The following is a 25286-nucleotide window of genomic DNA, read 5'->3' as shown; positions in this document are numbered from 1 at the left end:
AAACCCTCAAAGTTTCCAAAGCATTTCAAGTGATAAAACCCAAGTTAGAGCCTGAAAATAAATCGTAACAGTAATATGCACACACTTGAGAGAAGAGGGGAAGAAAAAAAACAAACCAGATATAAACCTACACTGGAAAAATCTTGCACTTAAGTGTAGCCAAAATGCCAGTTGCTACATGTCACATTTGGGCGCTCCAGGCAACGCTATCACAATGGCTAACAGGGGCAGGCAGAGCTCCAAGACCTGAGTCCAAAGCCCAAGAGGACACACAGATGCTCCTCGGAGAACAGTGATGGCATCTCAGGCTTTCTGCTGAGGCTTTCACACACGTTCAGCATCCTGAGCAGCGGCGCGAGTCAGAGCAAGGCTGCGACCTTTGGGACGCCGTTCCCAGCTAATCCTGCCTGAAGGAGGGCCCCAGAAAACATTTAGATTGAAGGATCTGTGAGATTAAGATGTTTATCCATGCTGTGTCCTGCACAGTTGGGATTTCAGTGTCTCCTGGCTGCACGAGCTCGGGAGGACCAAGGGCCAAGAACGAGAGAGGGGAGGGATAGCAACGCTAACAACTGCTCCGAGTGTTTGCTGGAAACCTGTCCCCAGGCTGCAGATAAAGGAGTAAAACAGGATCAGGAGAGATTTTCCCCACATGCAAACACCTTGGGAGGCTGAGCTGACACAGCTGTTGGGGCCAACAAGTGAAGAGCACAGTGTGAGACTCTGTAGGGTGAAATGCTAAAGTTTTACAGATGTTCATATCTGGCTTTGGCCAGGAAAGGTGCCATGAACCCCTAAAGGTCACCCCAGGCTATCAACAGCCCAAAGAGGACTCAGAACAAATGTTAAGGTCAATTAACTCCTGCTCTGCATGGAGAAACTGTGAGTCTCCCTCCTATTCCAAACTGAATGGGCATCTGGCACCAGAGTCCCAACAGGGAAACCTCATGGAGACACTCAAATCACAGAATATCCTGAGAGGGAAGGGACCCACAGGGATCATCAAGTCCAACTCCAGCCCTGCAAAGATACCCCAACAATCCCAGCCTGTCCCTGAGAGCATTGTCCAAATGCTCCTGGAGGTCTGGAAGCCTCAGGGCTGTGCCCCACCACCCTCTGGGGGAAGAAGATATCCAACCTAAACCCCTCAACAGTTTCCTGCTGTTCTTCTGGGTCCTATTTCTGGTCACTATGATGCCTCAGGTTTGATCTTTTCTATTTTTCAGATTCTGTGCTGCTTTAGTGTGTGGGTCTGAGCTTCACATCAGGGCATGCTGAGCTCTGTGCACAGAGCAGGGAGACAAAACAATTCCTGCTCCAGCTGGGCACCAAGGACAAATGATCCAAATCTCAGCCCAAGAGCACAAACCCCGTGGGCTGGAGAGAGAAAAACAAGCAGGGTGGGACTGCAGGGGCTAAAGCTGGAATGGGACAATGAACTGCAAGATGCAAATGGAGCAGAACTGATCCCAGGGAGAGAGCCCGGGAGCGCTGGTGCATTTTGGGGCCATTTTGGTTCATCTTGGGTGCAGCCCTGGCTGGGCTCTGGTGCTGCCCAAGGTGCACAAGGAGGCCTTTGAATAAATCCCTGCTTTATTCTTTAGCTCTGTCCAGCCTCTGTTCTAGGGCAGCCTGCACAAGGCATCAACTACAGAGAGGAGAACAGAGCCTGCACCTCCAATTCCCTCAGGAGGAAGCTGCTGACTGCTATCCCTGGAGGATAATGCTGAGCCCTTCCGAGTTTGCACCAAGGGAATGAAGGTCTCCAAAGCAACTTTGGCCACAGAAAAACACACCTTGGACAAAGTGGAGGAGAGTTTAGGTGATACTGTGGGAGGGAGGATGAAGACAGCAGCAAGAAAAGAGACTTCCCCAATGCACATGGAATGAGGAGACAGGGATTTATGGAAAAGTGACCAGTAAAAACCTTTCTATCCCATCTTCATCCTGGAATAATTATCCTTTAGATAGAGTGTCTGTAGCAGTTTGCAAACCCCAGGTTTAGGAACCTCACACAAGACAATTTGGGTCACAGGTGAGGAGACAGCACAACTTGGTTCCAGCACAGAAAATCCATACCCAGCTACAACAGCACTGCAGTTCCTAGAGAGGTTGTGGATTCCCCATGCTGGAAGTGCCCAAGGCCAGGCTGGACAGGGCTTGGAGCAACCTGGGACAGTGGAAGGTTCCCTGTCTATGGCAGGGGACTGGATTGAGATGGGCTTTGAGGTCCCTTCCAACCCAAACCATTCTGGAATTCTACAGTCATGCCTTTGGATGCTGCACGGCAGGAGATCCATGAAGGAACAGGACAAGGCAACCACTGCTTCCAGAATATTTCTGGCCCAATACCTCCTGTGGCTCATTTAGGATGATGGCAAGTGGGTCTGGGGCAAGGATGGTCCCTGATAATTCTATGTTCTTCCACATTTGGTCATAATAAGTGGATGGATGAATCAGAGAGAAACCACTGGACATTCCCCAGCAAGGTTTTACAGCTTCCAAAAAAAAAAAAAAACCCAACCAAAAAGTCCCCAAAAAACCCCAACATTAGTTCCACACTAAAGGTCCCAAAGCTTGTGAGGCAGGTTTAATTTTAGAGCACACTCATCGGATTTGCTTACATAATTTTCTTGATTTGGAAAGCTTTTTATTTTCCTTAGTGAGAAAAGCTGTCCAAATTTATCACGTTAAGTAGGGGGCTGCTTGCCCAAAAGGATCTTAAAATACATTGGCTGCGATTTTCCTTTTAAAGTTTGCATATCACAATTAGGGCAACATGGAATTAGAGCAGCTTTAAAGAGTGAGGTGGGAAAGAAACCATTAAAAAGGACAAATCCTTACCAAATTATCCTGGCACCTAAATGCAACAGCTCTCAGGTTGTCCAGAGGCTGCTGAAAGCAGGGCAGCAAGAGATCAAGAAGTGTTCCAGTGTGAACCCATTAAGCAGGATGTATATAAATCCCACAGCAGAGATTTTGAGTGATTTTAAGAGTTTTCAGTCATTTTGAGAACATCATCTTTCTCTTTGGAACTACTGGGGAAGAGGTTGGCTTCATCTAATTGGACAAGAGCTTGGTGGGCAAAGAAATTTCCCATTTGGATCCTCAAAGGGACAGGACTTGGCTGTGATTCTACTCCAGATTTAAATCTGCTCAGCTCCTCCACCCAACCACCAGTTGATCACAGCAAGAACTCATGAAGTTCTTAGGCTCTTCAAACCTTCCTAGGTTTGCTCTTCCCAACATGAAGCCACAAAAAGCCATAAAATCCATACACCAACATCTCAGCCAATCCATTACTCCCAATTTTTGACACTGCTTAGTTCATTTTTGTAGATGGAAGTTGAGGATCTCCTCAAACAACAGTTTCTATCCCTGTGGAAAAGCTGCAGGAGTAGAAAGAAGGGGGCAACTTACACAGAAAACCTCACCAATCCCATGGATGCCCCAGGTCAACATCCATCAGATTGAAAGTTTACAGGAGGAAAAATCCAGTTTAGGTGTTGCCATGTATCTTCTGCCTACTGAAAGCTCATTTTTAGGGCCACTCCAGCAGATCCTTTATCCCCCCCACCCAATGGTCACAGCAACACACGATGAAAGAAGTGGAACGCAAGTGAAATAATTTAATATGGGTCTAAAATGAAAACCTCCCAGGACCCAGCATGTCTTGCATTTATGTTTCCAGCACTCCTGACTACTGACAAGAGCAGCTCTGGAGATCTACAATCCCCCCAGGAAGCCACAAGGGATGGCAAACAACACTGGGCTGCTCTTGGATGTGATCAACTCCCACCTCGAAGGCAGCTTGTTGGGCTCCCTCTTTAGATGATGGTCTCAAACTCAAACTTTGTGAGCCTGACCTCAAAGAGCCCTTCAAAAAACTACCCTAGAACAGACAGAGAACCATGGAATTGTTTGGGCTGGAAAAGACCTTAAAGGTCATCCAGTGCCACCCCCTGCCATGGCAGGGACACCTCCCACTATCCCAGGCTGCTCCAAGCCCTGTCCAGCCTGGCCTTGGACACTGCCAGGGATGGGGGCACCCCCAGGTATCCCTAAGAGAGGAGAAGGTTTTGAAGGATGTATTAATGCACCTCTTTCTAGATCCTGAGGTTTAAAACCAGCATCATTCCAAAATAAAAATGTACCCCGAGGTGAAAGAGTTCTCAGCAACACTTGGAGTTTCTCAGTTGGACACTTACACAAAATTGATGTGTTCTCAGTAGTCTTTCCTTATTTCCCAGAGCAAAAAGTCCCCAAAAATCTTAAAAGTTGCTAAAGATGAAGTTAATGGCTTTGTGTCTTAAAGAAGAAAACACCAGCACTTCATGGTGCTAAACACACCAGGCACTGCCACCAAAACCTAGAGAGAAAGAGCTCTTGGCCCAGGTAATTAAAAACAATGTCATATAACTAAAAATTTAAATTAAAAAAGGTATTTCTTTTTGAGGGTACTCTTTGAGCAAGAATAGAGACTTAGATTAGATGTTAGAAAGAAATTTCTCCCTGTGAAAGTGGGCAGGCCCTGGCACAGGGTGCCCAGAGCAGCTGTGGCTGCCCCTGGGTCCCTGCAAGTGTCCAAGGCCAGGCTGGGCTTGGAGTACCCTGGGACAGTGGAAGAGGGTGGAACAAGATGATCTTTAAGGTTCCTGCCAACCCAACTCAACCCATTCCATGATAAGAATAAGAATAAGCTCCCCAAATCTGGCCATGATTTCCATCACCGCTCCAGAAAAGTTCACCAGAGAAACCAGACTTGGAGCAGAACCACAGCAGCCACATGGTCACTGTTTGTGCCAAGCTCCAGCCAAGCCTGAAGGCCACCAGGGATTGAGGAGCAGCTTGGTGATGTCCTTCAGCTGCTGTGGAAAGGGAAGGAGGAGCTCCTTGGTGGCAAGAAAATGAGATTAAATCAGCTTAGGGCTCAGGCAGAGCTGTAAGCGAGACACAGCCCTTGCAGGGCAGCACAGAGGGGCCTTTGAGGGATTTCTGAGCTGCAGCACAGAGAGGTCTCAGAGCCCCAGCACATCAGAGCAGCAGCAGCATCCATGTCCTGCCTGTGTGCAGTGTCTGTTCCCCTCTCCACAGCCTGCAGGGACCCTTCAGCAGAGCCATGAACAACCCAACCTAAAGAAACTCTGGGTTTGTTCACTGACCCCCCCCCCCAAAAAAAAAAAAATCCTTACACAGCTGCCAGCTGCTGCTGTGGCCACCCAAACTGCTCCCCCAGTTCTGAAGGGATGCTGAACTAAGGAGAGGAGCTGAAATATCCTGAGCAGGAGGGGAGGGTGAAGTTACACAGGGCTATTAGTAAAATAAACCTCGCTCTGGCACGCTGGAGGAGCCTTACCCAGAGCAATGCTGGCACTCATTGCAGTCACTGCGTTTAACCCTTCCTTTCCTTGGAAAGGAAAGGTGGCAAAGCTGCACCCAGCAGCCATTCCCTCCACAATCTGCTCCTCAGGGATTAAATTTGGATGCAAAGCAGGGATCTGACAGGGGTCAGGATGGTATTAAGTCAGAGAATGGGGTGTGGGATGAGGACAAAGGGTGGAGAGCCCCATCTGCAGAAGGGTCACTGCTACATCTTCTCCCTTTCACAGTCAAAATGTTTAGGATCAGCATGAAGGAAATAAAAAGTCATGATATTTTTCCCCTCAGGGATCTTCCCTGGCACTGGCAGGATTCCCCTCTTCTCCTCCACACCCACATCAGCCAACACTTCAAATGCAGAGGAAAAGCCCTGTCCCACCCAGCTCCCTCCAAAGCAAGAATTATCCAGTGCACCACATGGAGTGACTGTTTTTCACAAAAACTTCAGGAAAACCGAAGCCAAAAAGTCTTTCACAACCACAGCTCACCCTCAACTGCAGAGAAACTCCCCAGCTAAAGGAGGAGTGTGTTGTTGGTCAAGTATTCCCAGTTCACCCAGAGATTCAGGACAGCAGGGAAAAGCTGATGTGTAACTCACTGCCCTGCATTTTGAAGTGAAAAAGCAAAAAGAGCTTGGGTTAAAGAGTTAAAGGGGGAAAAAAATTTAAAAAAATATTTGGAAAAGTTAAAAAAAAAAAACCCTTAAGGAGAGTAAACACCTGTAAAACACCAATTTTAAGCAGTGGCTCAGGAGATGCAGGAGGAGCTGGTTCACACATGAGCAGAGGTGAAGTTTGCAGCTCTGTGTGTGAGAGGCTGCCTGCATTAGTCACCGGTAAGGGGACACTCCAGCAATGCTCAACTGGAACGAATGGAGCCCAGGAATGCAAAGTGGGGTGGTGAAACCACATCAGCTTTGGAGTGCCTCCTCCAAACAAGGCTCTAAAGTGCCCTTAATTCAGTTCAGCCTGCTTTGCATTGAAATCAAGTCTGTTAAAGTGAATTAAGGACCTTTAATCCCCAAGGAGAGTGTTTCCACCAGGGCTAGTTAAGAGTAATTGAACTAATCCACTTTAAAAGTCACTTCAGATTAGTTGTGCTAAGTGGCTGTGCAGATGAGGCCTGGGAGCACAGGGACTGTCTCTAGCATGCAATAATCCCATCAATCTGCCCCAGGGAGGACAGCTCAGGCCTGGGAGGGATCCAAACCACTCCAAGAAGAGCACTAATAGAAATGTCTCCTGGTGCCTGACAGGTGCCACCTGGTTGCAACCAAAGGCATTTTCCACGTGGATTTTCCGGGCAGGCCATATTTGCTGGGCATGGCCAAGGGGAAGTTGGGTTTTATGGGCAGCTCCCTGCTCCAACAAGTGCTGGCAGCATCTCCCACTCGAGCCATGCTGATGTCCCCTCACTGAAATATCAAATACAGCTCTCCCTCCATTCCCCCTGCCCCAAAGGGGTCAGGGGATGGATCTAGGGTCTGTGAAGGGGCCAACTCTACCCCACACTGATGGCTGGGGGTGATTGGATCCCCCATTTATAGTGCTACCACACCCACCCCACTCTTCTGCAAGCTCCCACTTCCCACTGCTTTTCATCCCAGCTTCTCCACTGCTTAGAGCAAAAGCAGGTCAGCCCCACACAATTCCCACAGAAACAGCAAGGAGAAAGCTAAAAAGGGCAAAAAAACCAAACAAAGGGCTACCATCCCTCACTGAAATATCAAATACAGCTCTCCCTCCATTCCCCCTGCCCCAAAGGGGTCAGGGGATGGATTTGGGGCCTGTGGAGGTGGGAAGGGGCCAACTCTACCCCACACTGATGGCTGGGGGTGATTGGATCCCCCATTTAGTGCTACCACACCCACCCTGTTCTTCTGGAAGCTCCCAGGGTGTTCCCCACTTCCCACTGCTTTTCATCCCAGTTTAGTTAGAGCAAAAGCAGGTCAGCCCCACACAATTCCCACAGAAACAGCGATCAGAAAGCTAAGAAGGGTAATAAAACCAAACAAAGGGCTACCAACCACTCCAAACCACATCCTGCCTCGATTTTTACCCCAGGTTCCCCCCTTCCCCAGAGCCGCCAGCAGCACAGGGCAGGCTCAGCCCAGGTTTTGCCTTTCTAGGAAACCACAGAGCCCCTGTTTCACACAAGCCACTGCTTCCCCAGCTAAGAATAATCCCCCCAGCTGCTGTTTGATGTCCCCATCGCCATGGATGCAGTGTTTTTTCTCGGGGACATCCACAGGGAGAGGCTGCGTGTGTTCGCTGCCGTTAATGTTTCCTGTGCGGTTCGGGCTGCTTTACCTCCAGGTATGTTTATTCCACTACTTTAGCAAAGCAGCAGACTTTTTAATGGAACTGTTGATATTTTTCCTGGCTGCTGCTCCTCCTGGAGAGGCGAGGCAGTGTACAAACGGAGTTCATTGCTAGCTCCAGCCTGGAGCTGCTCCGCTCCTCCTGGGACCGCGGGGAATTGAAGGTTTCCATTGCACTGGTCAGGTTTCCTCCTTCTCCCAGCCTTCAAGTTTTAGACACACAAACAGAGGAGCTCGGGCAGCTGACAGGAGCAGGAACAACGTGTGGCTGCTGCTTGAAGCAAGGGCAGCAGCTGCCCTGGAAATCCAGCCACGCATCTCCCAGCCAGGCTCTGGGATAGGAGAGCAGGTGCAACGCTGCACCCCCAAAGTGGAGCCTGCACCACTCAGCTTGTTCTGCAGCCAGACCTCGTGGGCTGGAGCTTGGTGTTTCCTGCTTTTAAACACTTCAGACCTCACCAATTCACAGCAGGAAGATTCCTAGAAATTTGTCTTTGGATCACCTACAAATTTGGATCCGCCATAAATTTGCCTTGGGATCCCCCTCTATTGCTGCAACAGAAGGAGAAACTCCAATCCAGTGAGTTCTGCTTTGTCAGGCACATATTGAAGGCATTTTAAAATAAAATCCATAGTTTAACAGGCCTTTTTGAGGCTTTAAAGGATGTGCACCAAATCTCTGACTCAGCTCAGAGCTGCTCCCTGTGAGAACAGCCCTGTGCCACAGCTGAAGTTATTGTATTTGCTGGAACCCCCATGGCAGGAAGGAATGATGGATCTGACTCCATGTTCTCAGAAGGTTAATTTATTATTTTATAATACTATATTATATTAAAGAATGCTTTACTAAGCTATACTAAAGAATACAGAAAGGATACAGACAAAATGCTAAAAAGTTAATAATGAAAACTCCTGACTCTCTCCAGAGTCCTGACACAGCTTGGCCCTGATTGGCCAAAGAGTGAAAACAACTCACAGCAGAATCCAATGGAACAATCACCTGTGGGTAAACAATCTCCAAACACATTCCACATGTGAGCGCAACACAGGAGAAGCAAATGAGATCAGAATTGTTTTCCTTTTCTCTGAGGCTTCTCAGCTTCCCAGGAGAGAAATCCTGGGGGAAGGGATTTTTCAGAGAATGTGAATGTGACACTGAAGCACCAAAGCCACTCAGACTCTGTGCAATCTCTGCTCCCTTCACCCACAATGGGGTAAAACTGAACATCCAGACAGCAGCTCCAGAGCCCCTTCAACCCAAAGCACTTGACAGGAGAGCCCTGGGAGCAGAATAAACAGCCCCACACAGGCAGGAGGAGCAGCTGTTTGGACAAGGCCACTGATGTGGCCAGCAGCAGCAGAGCATCCCTGGGAGCAGCTCAGCTCAGTCCTGGCTCTCTGCAGGCTCTGGGAGCAGAGGAGTCACCCCTCACTGCTCACCATGAGTCTGTGAGGGGGCACATCCAGGCAGAAACAGCCCCAGAGCCATGGTGCCACAGGGTCAGCCCCAAACTGAGGCGTTTTTGTGGCTGTGAGTCAGCCCAGGCCAGGCTGTCAGCTCAGCTGCCCCCTCCCAGCACCAGCTCTCAGATTTTCCATGAGCCTGGAGCAGCCCCAGGGATGCAGGGCTAAGGGAGGATGCCCTTCTCCTGCCCTGGCTGGGACAGCCCTGGTGAGCCCAGTCTGTGCTCTGGGAACACAAAATCCCACTGCAGTTACTCCTAAGGCATCTCCACGACATCAGATTTGTTTCTTCGTGGTTGGGGATCCCTCTGCAAGCTCAGCTGATCCAGGATTATGCCTGGTCCCACCACCCTGCAACCACCATCCCTTTAGCCCAGTGCCTGCCCTGCACCTTGCAGAGGGGCAGATCTGCCTGAAAACACATTTTCCTCAGCTCCACAAACCAGCTTGGACATTACAGTTCGTAACACTGACCACAGGGACTGCTCAAAGCCTTCCTCAGTCCAGCTCACACCCTCCCAAGGGCAGCTCTTCAGCTCCAGTCCTCTCTCCAAACTCATGCTAAGCCTCTGGATTTCCAGAGTCAACATGGGGCAAGCCAGGAGATAGAAAGAGTCCCCAGGGATGCAGCACAGCTGTGCTAACGAGCCAGAGGAAGTGTTGGATCTTTGGTCAGACCCTGTAATTCAGCTCAAGTGGCTGCTTCACCTCTGGCCTGTCAGATCAACTTGTTAACCACAGACTGGGAAAGAACTCCCTGCTTGCTCCCACAGCAGGAGATTGATCTTTGGCAGGGGCTGAAAATGCTGAAAAAGCCCCTACCCCCCTCACCTTTGATTGCAGAGAGGCCCAGAGATGCAGAGAGAGAGCTGAGCTCCAGGTTTGCCAGGTATTTCAAGATCTCACCTTACACCGGGAGAGGATTAGGGCTAGAAAAGAATTTTGTCAAGATTAAGCCAAACAAGTCAGTTCTTTTAAATCGAGTATCAGCTCTGGTGAGCTGTCCCCTGAGGGGTTTGGGCTGCAGGATTGGGTTTCTTGTCAGAGGAGATGGGCAGCACTGGGGAGCAGCTGAACTCCATGTTCCTGAGCTGGGAAAGGTCCCCTGAAGTCATGGACTGCCCTGGGAGAGGCTCTGCAGCCAACACCAGTGGATCCAGTCCAAGGTGGATGCTCATCCCCAGTGCAGCCACTCAGCTGGCTCCCAGCTTCTCAATCCAGGATGCAAAAAAGCTGAGAAACACCAAAATCCAGCAGCCTTCCAATGTTAACTCAAGTGAAAACACATTTTCTTTGATTATCTGAGTAATTTTCAAAGCCTTGTCTGATGAGCCCTCAGCCACTGTTCCCCACTACCTAAAAGCTTCAGCTGCCATCTCTACAAAAACTACAGTTACACCACCAGGGCTGCCTGGCTTTGTTTTGCTGGAATACCAAACATGATTAAAAAAAAAAAAAAATCATTAATCTGAAAAGATAATGAGAAATTATATTCATTCTATTTATTGTTAATTATTTTATATATAATTATATATTTAATAATACTAAATTATTTTTGCATATTTATACTTATTTATTATGTTTATACTATATTATATATTTTCTTATTATATATTAATATATAATACATATTAATAGATTGTATATTATTATTACATGTAATATAGATTATATATTATTTATTATTACATGTAATAATAATGTATTATATATTTATATATAATAATAAATATAATAATAAATATATAATAACATAACATATTATATATTTATTCTTATGTATTATGTTTATATTATTATATTTACAGTGTATTTATTACATTGTTAATTATATTGATATTTATAGTAATTATATAACTATATCCTATTAATATTTATAGTAAGATAGTGAAGAAACAATGCCCCCAGCTCAGCAGGGGCTGACAACAGGGGCTCCCAGTGAGGTCTACACTGGGAATTAGCTGTAGGAAAGCCATGAGGAGCAGAGCAGGGCACAGCAATCCCTCTGTGCTGTTCCTTTTAGGATCAGGTGAGGGAAGGCTACAAAAATCCCAGCAAGTCATGAGAAGAACATGCCATGGGACACCTTCCACTGTCCCAGGGTGCTCCAACCCCATCCAGCCTGGCATTGGGCACTTCCAGGGATCCAGGGGCAGCCACAGCTCCTCTGGGCACACCCTGTGCCAGGGCCTCACCACCCTCACAGGGAGGAATTCCTTCCCAATATCCCATTTTTTCCTGCCCTCTGGCAGTGAGAAGCCATTTCCCTTTGTCCTGCCCCTCCATCCCTTGTCCAAGTCCCTCTCCAGCTCTCCTGGAGACCCTTTAGCACTGGAAGGAGCTCTGAGGGCTCTCCATAGCCAGAGTTAAGAGGTGCTAAAGATCCAGAAGCAGAAATCCCAGTGCCAAGCTGTGGGCTCCGAGTCAGAACAATTCATCTCTGCCACCTGTGTCCCCTCCCAGGGGTCACACTCAACACACCTCCCTGGGTACTTCAAAATAGGCTCTTAATTTTTGGCATTTATTTTGCTCATCAATTGACCTCTTCCAAAAGGATTTGGCCTTGAAAACAGCAGTGGCTTGACCCTCTTTGTGCTGGGAGGCTGCTCCACAGAAATTCAGAGAATTTCAACAGCACACCAAGGTTCTGGTGAAACTTGTGCCCATTCCTGCCAGGACTGCCTCAGCCAGCCAGCAGGTGTGGCACATTCTCATTTTCTGGAAAAATCCCTTTGCCCAGGATTTTTCTCCTGGAAAGCTGAGAAGCCTCAGAGAAAAGGGAAAGCAATAATTATCTCATTTGCTTCTCTCCTGTGTTTTGCTGCTTTAGAATGTGTTTGGAGATTGTTGCATTGCTTTCATGTGAATTGTTTTGACTCAATGGCTAACTGGGGCCAAGCTGTGTCAAGACTCTGGAGAGAGCTACGAGTTTTCATTATTATCTTTTTAGCCTTCTGTAAGTATCCTTTCTGTATTCTTTAATATAATATAACATCATAAAATAATAAATTAACCTTCTGATAACATGGAGTCACATCCATCATTCCTCCCTGCTACAGGGCACCCCACAAATACAATAAGCAGGGAAGGTTTTCAGCCAAGCCCAGATGTCCCTGTGGTTCTCTTTCAGTGCTTTGTTCACATTTAGGGGGAAATCATCTGCTGCTCCACACCACAAAAGCCACCTCCTGCTCTGCTCCATGGCCAATTTTGCTGCTCCACTCTCTGGAAGAGACCCCAAGAAGTTTTTCCAAGAAAGGAAAGTTTTGCTCCAATTGGGAAATTGCTCCACCCAGCACGTGGCAAATGCAGAAATCAGAGCAAGTTTGCCCCAAACTCCATGAGCAATTAATGCTGTTTTAACCAGCTAGGCCAAATGGATCTGCTCATGAAATTCCTGCCAACTGCCATCCAGCCTGTTGGGAATCAACAGGAATTGGGTGTTCCAAGCTGTATCCCAGACTCAGCATTTCTGTCAGACATTGTCGAGTTTGCATTTTCTGTGGTAGACAGAGAGAAAATAGGTTTTCCTCTGTGTTCTTCCCCAAAAAAGAGTTTATGTTTTTTTTTAACTTGTCATTTCCCCTTCTCCCAAGATCCTCCAACAACTGAATTAACAAAATGCTCCCCACACCTGAGAGAATGGTTTATAATAACAGACTGGAATGCTACAGAGCACAATCAGGAGCTGCTTGATTCATTTGAAACAAGAGTTCCTGGTAAGAGCTGAGGGAATAAAAAGAAAAAAAAAATTTAAAAAAAATCAGGATAGATTTTTCTATCAGCTCCAGCAAATCCTGTAAGTGCTGTGTTTATCCACAGAATCAAAATACTCCCTGTTCCACTTGGGGAAGTGCAAACACACATTACAATAAAATGTAAAGCTTGCTGAGCTGATAAACTTCATAAGTGTGTTTTATGACAGTATCTGCAGAGATAAGGCTCATTAGCACTTACAGCCACCAGATGAAGGAACCTTATAAAGCACAGTTACAAAGAGGAGAAGAGGAAAAAAATTTGCATCTTGACGTCAAAAAAAAAGCTTCTAAAGGGTTAACCCTTTCCATAATAATAATCCTAATAATTTCTGGGTCCTCTCAACTTGACCTGAGCTCTGGAAAAAGTCAGGAAAGCAAATCCTAGCTGGATCATGCTGGTCCAGAAGCAGCAGCCACGTTCTGCAGGAGGAGCAGTGGCCCCCCATGACCATTTAGGAGTGCAAACACCAAGTCCTGTGCTCCAGGGCTCCTCAGGTCAAGGAACCAAGTGTAGGAACACAGCACAAGCCACCAGAGAGCTGTTCTGGCTGCAGAGAGAAGGGGCTGCTCCAGTGTGGAGGGAAGCCAGAGGCTCAGAAGGTTTCAGGTTGGAAAAACAGGTCCAGGAGAGTTCTTGGATTGCTCCAACACAGCCCTGGGAGTTGGGAACTTGGGAAGTTTGTGTTTAACAGAAGGTTGCAGTGTGAACTCAGCACCATCCCACCCCAGAGGGGTCTCTCAAGGCAGCTGGAACCACAGGGACAGAAACGGAGAAGGAGTAGATCAAGACACTTTGAATGCATCAAATCCTCTCAATCATCACCCTTCCTCTTCTAGAGAACTCAGGTGGCCACAGAACACAAGCCCTGAAGGGGCCACATTATTTCTGTGAACATGCAACTGGAGCAGAGGGGATCTACATGGAGCTTCTGGCTCCAGAAGTCCTCCCACCTCTGGTGGTCCCCACAGTGGGGACATTCTGATTTAACATCTTCAAAACCTAACTCCCTCTTAGAAGGCATCAAGGCACTGGGATGAAACAGGAGACAGGGAAGGCAAATCCAGTCTTGAGCTCTCCTGAGCCAAGATTTCCATGTGCCACCACCCCTGTGCAGCTCTGGACCACAAATGCCTCATACTGTGGGAACACCAGTGATGGTCACTGGTCCAGCACCTCCTCTGGCTGCCCAGCCAGCCCCACAACAGCTTAACCTCCACAGTTTCTTCTGACTCATATGTTCCACTAAAAAACCTTAAAGAATGGTTAAATATCAACATTTATTAGAAATAAAAACACTGTCAGCATGTCCTTAAATGACGGGAACAGAATGGAGCATCCCTGAGCCAGGAATATCCACAAGAGAGCTGGGGAGAGCTTTTTACACAGGTACACGGTGATAGGATGAGTGGGAGTGTTTTAAAGTGAAAGAAAACAGGTTTAGGGGAGGTGTTAGGAGGAAATCCTTCCCTGTGAGGGCTCTGAGGCTCTGGCACAGGGTGCCCCTGGATCCCTGGCAGTGTCCAAGGCCAGGCTGGACAAGGCTTGGAGACCCTGGAATAGTGGAAGGTCCATGGCAGGAGGTGAAACTAGAAAATCTCTTCTAACCCAAAATCATTCCATGACTCTCCAAGAGGAAACTACACCAAATCTGCCAGCACCATGAATTAATCTGACAGAAAAATGAAGAAAGCAGCAAAAACTGACAAAACTTGCTCTGGTCAGAAAGATTCAGACTAAGCTGCATCACAGAGGCTTCTCCATTCAGTCTTCCAGACTTTCCACTTAACCTGCTCTCCCCTTCCCAATCCCACAGCCTAATTCAATTACCTGCCACCAAATAAGCCTTCAGGCCATTCTCATTACCCCGATAAAGCACAAGGCCTTTAATTATTAAACACTCTGGGGCTCTTTGTGTTGGGGTTGTGGGGCTGGACTCCCTTTTATTGTTGTCAGCAGCTTCCAGAAATCAAGTTAATCATTGACCAGGCCTTTCAGCAGGAGACCAGAGTCCTGTGGATTCCTGGTCCCTGGTTCTGCATCACCAGTCAGGCTAAAGGAAGTCACCAGCCTCCTGCTTTGCCAGGTATCCACTCAATATTCTCCTAACAACCCATCTTCCCTCTCCAAGGTGTCATTTACAGCACTGGGAAAAAGAAAAATGCAATATTTGGACATGGAGGCTGCAGCAGTGCTCATCATTAACCTGAGTTCAGAAAGGAACAGGCCCAGGCGAGGGAAACTGAGGCACAAGGCAGTGGTTCCAAAATGTCAAGCAATGTGATCAATCCACTACTTAAGCCAAAAAATTACTAATTCTTGTTTGAGTTAATGCTGCTCCATCCTCTGCAGGCAGGAGGAGCTTCCAGGCACTTCCCAGCCCAATCTGGGACAAATCCTGCTCCCCAGGGATGAAGATGCAGGTCCGGCACAGTTATTTTTCCAAATATTCCTGGCTTTGTCACCACGCTCGTGGCACTTTATCAAATCCAGTGCCACTTCCAGGCACCTCCAAAGCAAATGCTGCTTCTGGGCACGGGGTTCCCTCTCCAGAGGAATGGAGGTTAAACACTGCTTTGAGTTGACCCAGAGAGGCCAACTTTGGGAGCCAAGCCAGGCAGGACTCACAGCAGTGACAACTCACCCTGCTCCAAAAAAGCGAGGGGGGGAGGGTGGGGAAAAAAACCACCCCACCCACCCACACCAGGCAAACCCTTCCAGTTTTCCAAGGAAAACCCCAAAAAGCAGCAGCTGAAACCCCGCAGAGCCGTGTGGGAGCGGCAGAACGCGCGGCTCAGGGCGGGATGGCCGAGCCGTCCTTTCCGGGCACTCCAGCTGTGTTTGCCTGCCTGCTGCATTCCTGCCTCGCCAGCCCAGGCCAGGGTTTGTTTTTTTGGGTCGTGCTGGGAAGCAGCTGCTCCATCTCACACACGCCAGAGCCCAGTGGAGCCACCGCGGCCTGGAGCGGCCTGCACGTGGCCCCACACCACCCTCCAGTGACAGCCACACACACGCGGGCCCTGCCGTGGCCCAGAGCGGCCCACGGGCTGGAAAAACAGGGACAGAGAGCCTATGGGATTGCTTCTCCTGGAGGGGACATTCCAGCTGGAAGAGCCCCTGGGATTGCTTCTCCTGGAGGGGACATTCCAGGGGACATTCGTGGTGACTTCGTGCTCCGCTCAGGAACCTGCCCCAGAGTACTCATGGCACCTGAACTGCCCCTTCAAGTGCAACATCCTCCTCTTTTCCAAGTCTCCCTTAACAAAATCACACCCTGAACAGCCCCTTCAAGTCCAACATCCTGCTCTAAGTCTCTCCTAACAAAATCACACCCTGAAGGACGAGGTTTCTATCCTACAGCTGACACTGGAACTCGCAGTGATTTCATGCCCCACTCAGGAACCCTGAAGGCACCTGAACAGCCCCTTCAAGTCCAACATCCTGCTCTTTTCCAAGTCTCTCCTAACAAAATCACACCCTGAACAGCCCCTTCAAGTCCAACATCCTGCTTTTTTCTAACTCTCTCTTCACAAAATCACACCCTGAAGGATGAGAGAGGTTTCTCTCCTACAGCAGAGCTGTAACTGACGCTGGAACTCACGGTGACTTCACGCCCTGCTCAGGAACCTGCTCCAGAGTGCTCACGGCACCTGAACAGCCCTACAAGTCCAACATCCCCCTCTTTTCCAAGCCTCTCCTAACAAAATCATACCCTGAAGGATGAGGTTTCTGTCCTACAGCTGACACTGGAACTTGGGGTGACTTCATGCCCGGCTCAGGAACCCACCTGAGTGCTCACAGCACATGAACAGCCCCTTCAAGTCTAACATCCTGCTCTTTCCTAAGTCTCTTCTAACAAAATCACGCCCTGAAGGATGAGGTTTCTATCCTACAGCTGACACTGGAACTCGTGGTGACTTCATGCCCCACTCAGGAACACGCCCCAGAGCACTCACAGCACATGAACAGCCCCTTCAAATCCAACATCCTCCTCTTTTCTAAGTCCCTCCTAACAAAATCACACCCTGAACAGCCCCTTCAAGTCCAACATCCTGCTCTAAGTCTCTCCTAACAAAATCACACGCTGAAGGATGAGGTTTCTATCCTACAGCTGACGCTGGAACTCGTGGTGACTTCATGCCCCACTCAGGAACCCTGAAGGTGTCTGAACAGGCCCTTCAAGTCCAACATCCTGCTCTTTTCTAAGTCTCTCCTAAAAAAAATAAAATCACACCCTGAACAGCAAGGTTTCTATCCCAGAGCAGAGCACCTATCCTGCACCTGCCAAAGGGAATAAAAATACACAGCACTTCCCACACTGCAAAGCCCGCAGTGAGTGGTGTGTTGGTAAATTAGGGCAAGCTATGCTTCCCCTCCCTCTCCCCCCGTGAGCATTTGAGGGTTCCTGTTGCCTGCGTGCAGGGGACAGATCAGTTACATTTATGCAGAACATTGCAATCTGTCAATATAAACACTATGTAAGCATGAGCCACTTGTAACATTACTACTGTCTTGACAAGTGTTTGCAGAGGGGGCAGAGCTGCTGGGATCCTTCTGCTCCCAGAGGGAAAGCAGAGCAAATCCCAACCAGCAGCAAAAATATTCCTTCCAGCAAGAATTAAAAAAAATTTTTTTTTTTTTTTTTTTTTAAAAGAGATGCATCAAAACTGAATCAGACTCTAAATCACAACAGAAAATAGAAGGAGTTGGTTTATGGCCTGGGTCACCTCAGACACACAGATCAGGAAAGCAGAAGCTCCCATGGGTTGGTTTCCCTTCCCACCAGCACAGGGCACAGCAGGATTGAAGTTCCTCAGCCACCCTGTCACCCCAGCATGGCTAATCTTGTCACCTACCACCTCCAAAGCCCAGAAGTGCAAGTCCCAACACAATTCCCAGATGCTGCTCTGGCATTTCCACCACCCCCGGCCACACTGGAGAGAGGAAAGGGAGGGAGGGAGGGGAGGTACCCACGCCCAGAGCGTGTCAGGCACCGGGAAAGCAGAGCAGGGAGGAAAACTGAAATGCAATGCTTTCTCAGGGATCCTGGCAGCCTGGGGCTGCTCCAGACTCCCCCCAGCAGCCTGCAAATGGAATATGGTGCAAATTAGTGCTCAGACAGCCCAGCTGCAGAGGCCGTGGCTGGACACAAAAGCAGCCTCACTCCTGGGGCAGCCAGTGCATCCCAGCAGGCTGACACCGAGCCCCAGGCAATGCCTCCCCCCAAAATATTCAAAATCCCACAAAACTCAGCCACCCCCATCATCATCACCATCCTCCTGAGGGGCAGCTCTAAATGCACAAAGAGCCAGCAGGGCTGTGCTCAGCTTTACAGATATGCTTTTTTCTCTCTGTCAAAAAGTTTCTTATCAGCCAAGGTTTAGGAGCTGTAGCATCAGCACATCCCTGATGCCTGCAGCCAGGCTCTCCAGCTGCTTCCCAGGAGTTAGGGCTGAGCCAAAGCCCTCAAAACCCCTCCTGAGCAGGTGCCTGCAGGCTCTCAGCTCTGCTCAGCATCACTGCAGGTGCTGCCCTGGGCAGGAACCCCGGGTCCTGCTGGCACCTGCTCCAGGAGGAGGGCAGCAACACCCAGCTGCAAGAATTCCCCTCAGAAAAAGGGAAAATCTCTCTCTCTCCCTCCACAGACCATCACATTTCCCAGCCAGGCAGCCTGGGGATGGAGCAGAACAGCAGCAAGAGCCCCACCTGCACCACAGCTTTAACTCCCACACACCCCAAACTCTGCTTCCAGAGGGCATTTATCCTACTCAGCCACTTGTGCATCCCTCCAAGAACACCAGAGCCAGCGTTCCAAGGAAGCACAGCAGCCTCCAGCCGTGGTGTCCCCAGCCCAGCATCCCCTCCTGCCACCCCCTGGGACAGGCACAGACATAGCTCCATGCTGACACAATCTCATTACCCTGTAACCATGCCCTGTTTCTGTCCCTGGGCACTCATTCCCCACCAGGCCACGCATTTGGAGACGTGGAATTCTTTCCCTGAAATAAGACATTGGGGCTTGGGGGGGAAGGGATCATCCACAGCTGTCTCCATCCCCCTCCAGGCTGAGGAAGGGAGCAGCCAAGCTGCAGCCACAGCGTGACATCTGCTGAGCACTGCCTCGCTCTGTGCCCCACCACCTCCTCTGCAGGGATGCCAGCACCCAGAGGGGCCAGCAGGCCACCAAAAGGTGGCTTTGGGACTCAAAAGAAGCATCCCTTTCCCTGCCTGGAAGGTGTGGTTTAGCTCAGGTCATTCAGCCAAGCTGTTAGCAAGGATTTCTCAGAATGAACAGATGTGCTGCCTCACCTGGAGCAGCTCCTTCATGCACGTGGCAGAAGAAAAAGAAGATCAATACCAGCCTTTCCAGGGACTGGCAGGGAGAACTGGGGAGTTCTGCAGGAACATCCAGCTTTTTTACCAGGTGGGATTTCTTTCCTTACCAACAGAGAGAAACCCACAGCGAGGAGGGCTCAGCTCTTCCCCACACGCTTGTGGATTATCAGGAGGTGGGATCTCAGCACTGACTATTCCCAGCGGCCCCAGCAGCTCTGCAAGTGCAACCTCTGCTCTTGGAAGAACAAAGAGGGGATCAGCTGCTCCTTCACTGGGGCTTTAACCAGAGACAAGGAGGCTTTGCATAAGCAAACTCCACTGCACAGCAGCCCAGGAGTGCACATCTGGCAGCATCTCCTCACTGCCAGGGAGAGAGTCTCAAACCAAAAACAGCAGCTGTACCAAGACACAGAAAACCCCAAAGCAGTCGGGACAGACAGCAGACACTGCCCTTGGCTCAGAATGTCCCTCCTAAAGCTAAAACCTCTCCAAGCCAAGAGAGAAATCCCAGAAGGAACTGGAATGAGTTACCTGCTGCTCTAGAGCAGATAGCAGCACAGCAAGGATTAATAGGAGAGTTACAGCCAAGCTCCTTGCAAAGCCTGTCAGTCCCCAAGGCACAATTGAGCTGCACAGTGCCGGTGGTCCCGGGCAGACACATGAGCCAGCGGGCTGGGAACAGCCCTCTGCACACTGCCCAGGGAGAAAAGGGCTTTTCCTAAAAACCTGCACACACAGGACAGGCTGTTTCCTTAGAAAACCAGCCCCAGCAGCAGGAAGTGAAACGGTTCTGGAGTTGGAAACAGAAGATGTAAGTAGCACTGTTTGGAAAACTTTGCCAGACCACAAGCAATGGACAAGCCTCAACACCAGGATTTGTTTTACTGGAAAGAAGGGGGGAAAACCTCAAGCCTGCTAAAACATTCTCCAGGGCTGGTCCAGTGGCTCCTACCAGTGGTCACAACGCAACATCCCCAAAAAAAGGGAAAAAAAAAAAAGAAGCAAGAATCCCCACTGTCGTGTAAACTTACACAAAAACCTCTTACACAGGTGGTCGCGCCAAACTCCTCTCTCAAACCGACAACATTTTGCGACAAACGGTTTAAAATTAAGGATAAGAGGCAGCGACACCCCAAAAAGCACAGAGGGAAAACCCGCACGGAGCTGACGCGGCTGCGGGGGGCGTTGAAGGGGGTCGGGGCAGCGGGTTGAATTGGCTGGTCCAGCTCACCGCACGGAGCCGGGACAGGGGAATAAGAGGGATAACAAGAGGGGGATAAAACCTCGGTATAAGTGGGATAAAACCTCGGTATAAGTGGGATAAAACCTCGGTATAAGTGGGATAAATCCCCGGGATCGGGGGTCGGGAAGGGAAAGGATCGGGATCCACCTGCGCGACGCGCGCCGGGCCGGGAGCGCCCCCTGCCGGCCGCGCCCCGCCCCGCGCACAGGTGAGCGCTGGGGATGCGGCGCCCGCACCCGCGGATCCCCCCAAAAACCGACCGGCAGCACCCCACGGCTGGCAACTGGTGTTGAAAGCCACGCTTTAATAGCGGGGAAAAAGGAGTTTTCTCCGCGCTGTCCCACGCTACGGGGGTTACAACCGCGCTGCTGGTCCGCTCCGTGCGGGGAACGGGGGAACGAAGCGCTCGCTCGCCGCCGGCAGCTCCTGCCCGCAGCCCCGGGACTCAGCCCGGCAGCTCCCGGAGCGCCCGGTCCCGCCTGGCAAATCCAAGGGGATTCCGGGCGCTAGGACGCGGGACAGCCGCGGGCACGGCGCTGTCGCTGCCCCTGTCCCGGGCCGGCTGTCACTGCAGGAGGGGATGCCCGCACCCCCGAGGGTGCCCGCAGGAGAACAGCAGCATCCCCACCTCGGGCGGGACCGCGCAAAGCGCAAAACCCCTTCAGCATCCAAAAAAACAAACTCGGGCAAAAGTTAAAGAGCAGGAGCGAGGAGGCACCTACCCGAAGTAGGCGGCGGAGGGCCGCGGGGCGCAGGCGAGCAGCCCTAGGAGCGCGCAGGAGGAGAGCCATCCCAGCAGGACGTGTCCATCCAGCATCTTGCAGCGGCGCCGGCGCTGCTCATCTCGTTCCCCCGCCGCGCCCGCTACGGCCCCGCCGCCCGCCCCGCTTCTTATAGCGCGGCCGGCGGAGAGAGCCCGAGCGGCGGCGGGGCGGGCCGGGGAGGGGCCGGCGGGGGGGGAGGGACACGGAGGAGAGGCGGGCTGGGACAGGGGGACACGCCCCGGGAGGAGGGACACGGAGCGGCGGGGCGGGGAGAGAGCGGGGAGCGCCAGCGGAGCGGGGAGAGGGGAGCGCGGGACACGGTGGGGAAGGGGAGAGGGCAGGAGGGGAGAGAGATGGGCAGGGGAGAGAGGGATGAGTGTGCCAGGGTGGGTGTGCGAGGGATTGGCATTTGGGCATGGCACGGGCGGCAGGGCCAGGTGTGCAAGGCGTGGGTGTTGCAGGTGACAGGGCTGGGTGGCCGTGCAAGGATCGGGGAAGTTGTTCAAGGGGGAGGTTTGGCACATCTGGGCAGCTGTGCAAGAATGGAGCAGTCCTGAAAGGGCTGGGTGTGCCAGGGTTGGGCAGCTGGGCAAGGGCGAGGTTTGGCACATCTGGGCAGCTGTGCAAGAATCAAACAGTCGTGAAAGGGCTGGGTGTGCCAGCTGGGCAAGAGGGAGGTATGGCACATCTGGGCAGCTGTGCAAGAATGGAGCAGTCCTGAAAGGGCTGGGTGTGCCAGGGGTGGGCAGCTGGGCAAGGGCGAGGTTTGGCACATCTGGGCAGGTGTGCAAGGCATTGGCACCTGGGCATGGCACGGGCAGCAGGGCCGGGTGTGCAAGGCGTGGGTGTTGCAGGTGACAGGGCTGGGTGGCGGTGCAAGGATCAGTGCAGATGTGCAAGGGATGGGTGTGCCACATCTGGGCAGCTGTGCAAGAATGCAGCAATCGTGAAAGGGCTGGGTGTGCCAGCTGGGCAAGGGGGAGGTTCGGCACATCTGGGCAGCCGTGCAGAGGTTGGATGTGGGAAGGCACCGGCGTTGCACACTCGTGTGCACACCCACAGCGCTGTGAGCAGTGCAGGGACACCGAGCAGCCCGGGGAGGAAGCAGTTAATGCCCTGAATGTCACCCTTTTGGCCGGCAGCGTTTTTCCAGGTCTGTCGATGTCACTGTCATCGTCATCCTGGAGGTAATTCCAGAGCCCGAGGACGGGAAGGTTCCCCTCCTGAGCATGTGTGTGTCACACTGCTGAGCCAGCCCGTGTCCCCGTGGGGACAGAGCCAGGAGGACACTTGGCCCTGGGCTCTCATCTCCAAAGCCACCATCCCTGGGGGTTTAAGCTCAGCCCCACAGAGCTGTGCCCAGCAGGTGACATTTGGTGCATGATGAGCAGCAAGGTGCTCAGAATGGGGTCATTGGTGTTTCTGACCCCCGGATTGTGTGGACAGACGGGTTCAGGAGCCACACAGGGGGACAGTTCATGGGGATGAACCTTCTGTCCTGGAATAGCTCCTGGAGTGGCACAAAATTCCCTGGCAGCTCAATAAATTTATTCTCACCCTGAGCATTTGCAGCCTTCCCAGCCTTGTGCAAACTGTGTGGATTCTGCTTATTTTTGGGGTGAGAAGGAGAAAGATTTTTTTTTTTAATTTTTTAATGTTTAAAACATCTCAGCCCAGTCCCTGACCACATTTTTGGCAAAACAAAAGTGTCCTTGTGGAAAAGCATGGTTCAAAGCTTCCCACATCCACCCGTGCATGGGCTGTGGGGGCTCCCACTGTGGCTCTGCATCAGCACCCCTTGGGGTGGGGGCTGAAACTTGCTCGGGGTGGGTGCCCCATCCACTCCAGCTTCCTCAAATCCATGTGATTCACCATTATCTGGGAATATCTCAGCTTCCTTCTCCCAGGGAAGTGGCACCGAGTCAGTCCCCTGTGGGTTCTGGGGGTCAGAAGCCCCATGGGGCCATCACAATCTAGCAGAGGGCAGAGCAATATTTCATTAAAGCCCCATCTAGAGGCCTTTCCTGGAGGAGAATTTGGGAGATAGGACCAGTGCCAGGGTCATGCTGAGTGTCCTTATCCTGCCACCCGAGCTCTTCCAGCTTGGGAAAAGGCAAGGCAGGGTTGTAGGTGGAGGCCAGGACAAGCAATGTTATCACTGGGAGGCTTTTCCTGAGCGTTTCTCTGGTGGAAAAAGCAGTTTAAGAGTCATTTTCCACGCACATCCCCAAGAAGCTGGTGATCCCAGCACGTGGAAGGAAACTCCAGCTGCTCCAGGCAGCCCCTGGTTGAGCTGTGGGTCACGGAAAGGCAGTGAGCCCCTTGCTGTTACTCATTTTCTCTGCCAGACCCGGGGTGATGCCCTGGCTGTGTGTGTGACTCTTTCCAAAGCGAGGCAGCACCAAAAATAGTCCCCACTTCTGCTTCCAGCCAGGGAAAAAAGGGAAGCCCAAGCAGGCAGAGACTCCTCCAGGACTTTGCTGCTTGTCATGCCCGGGGACCACGCATGCAGCGTCTTCCTGGGACAGCTTGGTGGCTTCCAGGTCCTCCAGGTGACATAAATCCCGGTGTTTGTGCTCAGAGCAGTGGCCTCGGGCGCTGTCCCCGCAGCCACCGACAGCAGAGGGCAGTGCCACATAGGAGCAGTGCCACGGCTCTGGAAAACGGGAATTTTTCTGTCCGGGAGGGAAGGGACACAGCAGAGCCAGGGGGAAGCACCCGAGGAGTTTGGTGGTGTAAGCGGCAATTCCAAATGGTCATAGTTGTTTTCTTTGGGAGCAAAAGATAATGCCAGGTGCAAGGATAATGCTGGACAAGGAGCCCCAGAGTTATTGTCACCTCTGGTGTGGCAGCAGCACAAACCCTGTGTCCTCACCCTGACCCCAACCCTGTGGGAAATGGATTTGTAGAGAATTTTTAAATGACCACAACCCCACCGTTGTGCTTTTGGAATGTGCTCCTGCAGGCAAAGCAGTTGTGGGAGTGACCTGTGAGGGTCCAAGTGTGGCATCCTGCAAAGGGTCCCAATGTCCCATTCCCTGTGTCCCTGTCCTGTGGGTGACACCATCCCACAGCAGCTCAGCTCCCAGGGTCTCAGCCAGCACTGCTGTGTCCACCCCAGCAGGCTCTTCCCAGGGGGATCTGGAGGGTGATTTCAAGTTTTCCTGCTCCATGACTCAGCTCTGGAGCAGAGCCTGCCTGAGGTTTCCCCATCCCAGAGGAGCCCTCGCTCCCATCTCTGTGTTTTTTGCAGGAATCCCAGCTCATCATTTCTCCAGGGCTTCTCTTCTGTCAGGAGCCAGGACATCCCTCTGGCTGTCCTGAGCAGCCCAGAGCCCTGCCAGGGGTCTCAGGGACCCTGGCACAGAGCCCAAAAACCCCTGTGGTTTTGATTATGACCCATGGAGCAAGTTACCAACCTTAGATGAAGATCTGCAAGCCACAACAGTTTAGGTAGAATATTAGTGAAGTTATCATGGGGTGGAAAAGTCGATTTTAGGGTTTCTGGTATGGGGGTTCAGGGGGCAAGATGGAGGGAACTGGGCATGTCCAGCCTTTCTCCTTCTTCTTCTTGGCCTCCATCTCCTGCTGTGATGGTGGCACTTTTGGATTGGTTTAGAGTAGAAGCTCAGTGTCTAACATAGGTGATAGGTATTGGAAAGGACTTGTAAACATTGTACAGGTAGTTTTTAGTATAAAGACATAACATTGCCCTGGGGGCAGGCAGAGTGCCTCTGTCTGTCCTGCTGGATGGACCTTGGCAGGGCAGGAGAAAATTTTTTATAGATAAGACACAATAAACAACCTTGAGACCGAGAAATGAAGAGCTCTGACTCCTTCTTCGACCGCCGGGCTGGGAAAAGAGACTTTCCAACTTTTCTTGAGGTCACTCTGAGCAGTGAGAGATCTCGACCCCCTTCCCTCCCTAAAGCTTTGCTCCAGGTGTTTTTCTCTGCAGTGCAACACCAGCTTCCACCCACCATCCAAAACATCCATTGGAGAGCAGGGGATTTTGCCCATGGAG

At 51.0% G+C, this 25286-nt stretch overlaps 1 protein-coding gene across 1 annotated transcript in view; it reads right to left on the bottom strand.

The window, feature by feature from the left end:
* The window catches only part of WNT9A (Wnt family member 9A), a 66966-nt gene extending 45530 nt beyond the window's left edge, over window positions 1–21436 (bottom strand). The window contains exon 1 of the mRNA XM_071456338.1: window positions 21221–21436. Within this exon, the coding sequence (XP_071312439.1) occupies window positions 21221–21315 (95 nt within the window). The 5' untranslated portion in view covers window positions 21316–21436. The remainder of the gene's footprint in view (window positions 1–21220) is intronic.
* Window positions 21437–25286: the final 3850 nt, after the last annotated feature.

Source organism: Agelaius tricolor, unplaced genomic scaffold, assembly GCF_023055355.1.
Source record: "Agelaius tricolor isolate 1412-34295 unplaced genomic scaffold, bAgeTri1.0.p SCAF_58, whole genome shotgun sequence".
In the NCBI taxonomy this organism is placed as follows: Eukaryota; Metazoa; Chordata; class Aves; order Passeriformes; family Icteridae; genus Agelaius; species Agelaius tricolor.
Note: the sequence above shows the minus strand (reverse complement) of the source record. Positions and strands in the feature narration are given on the sequence as shown.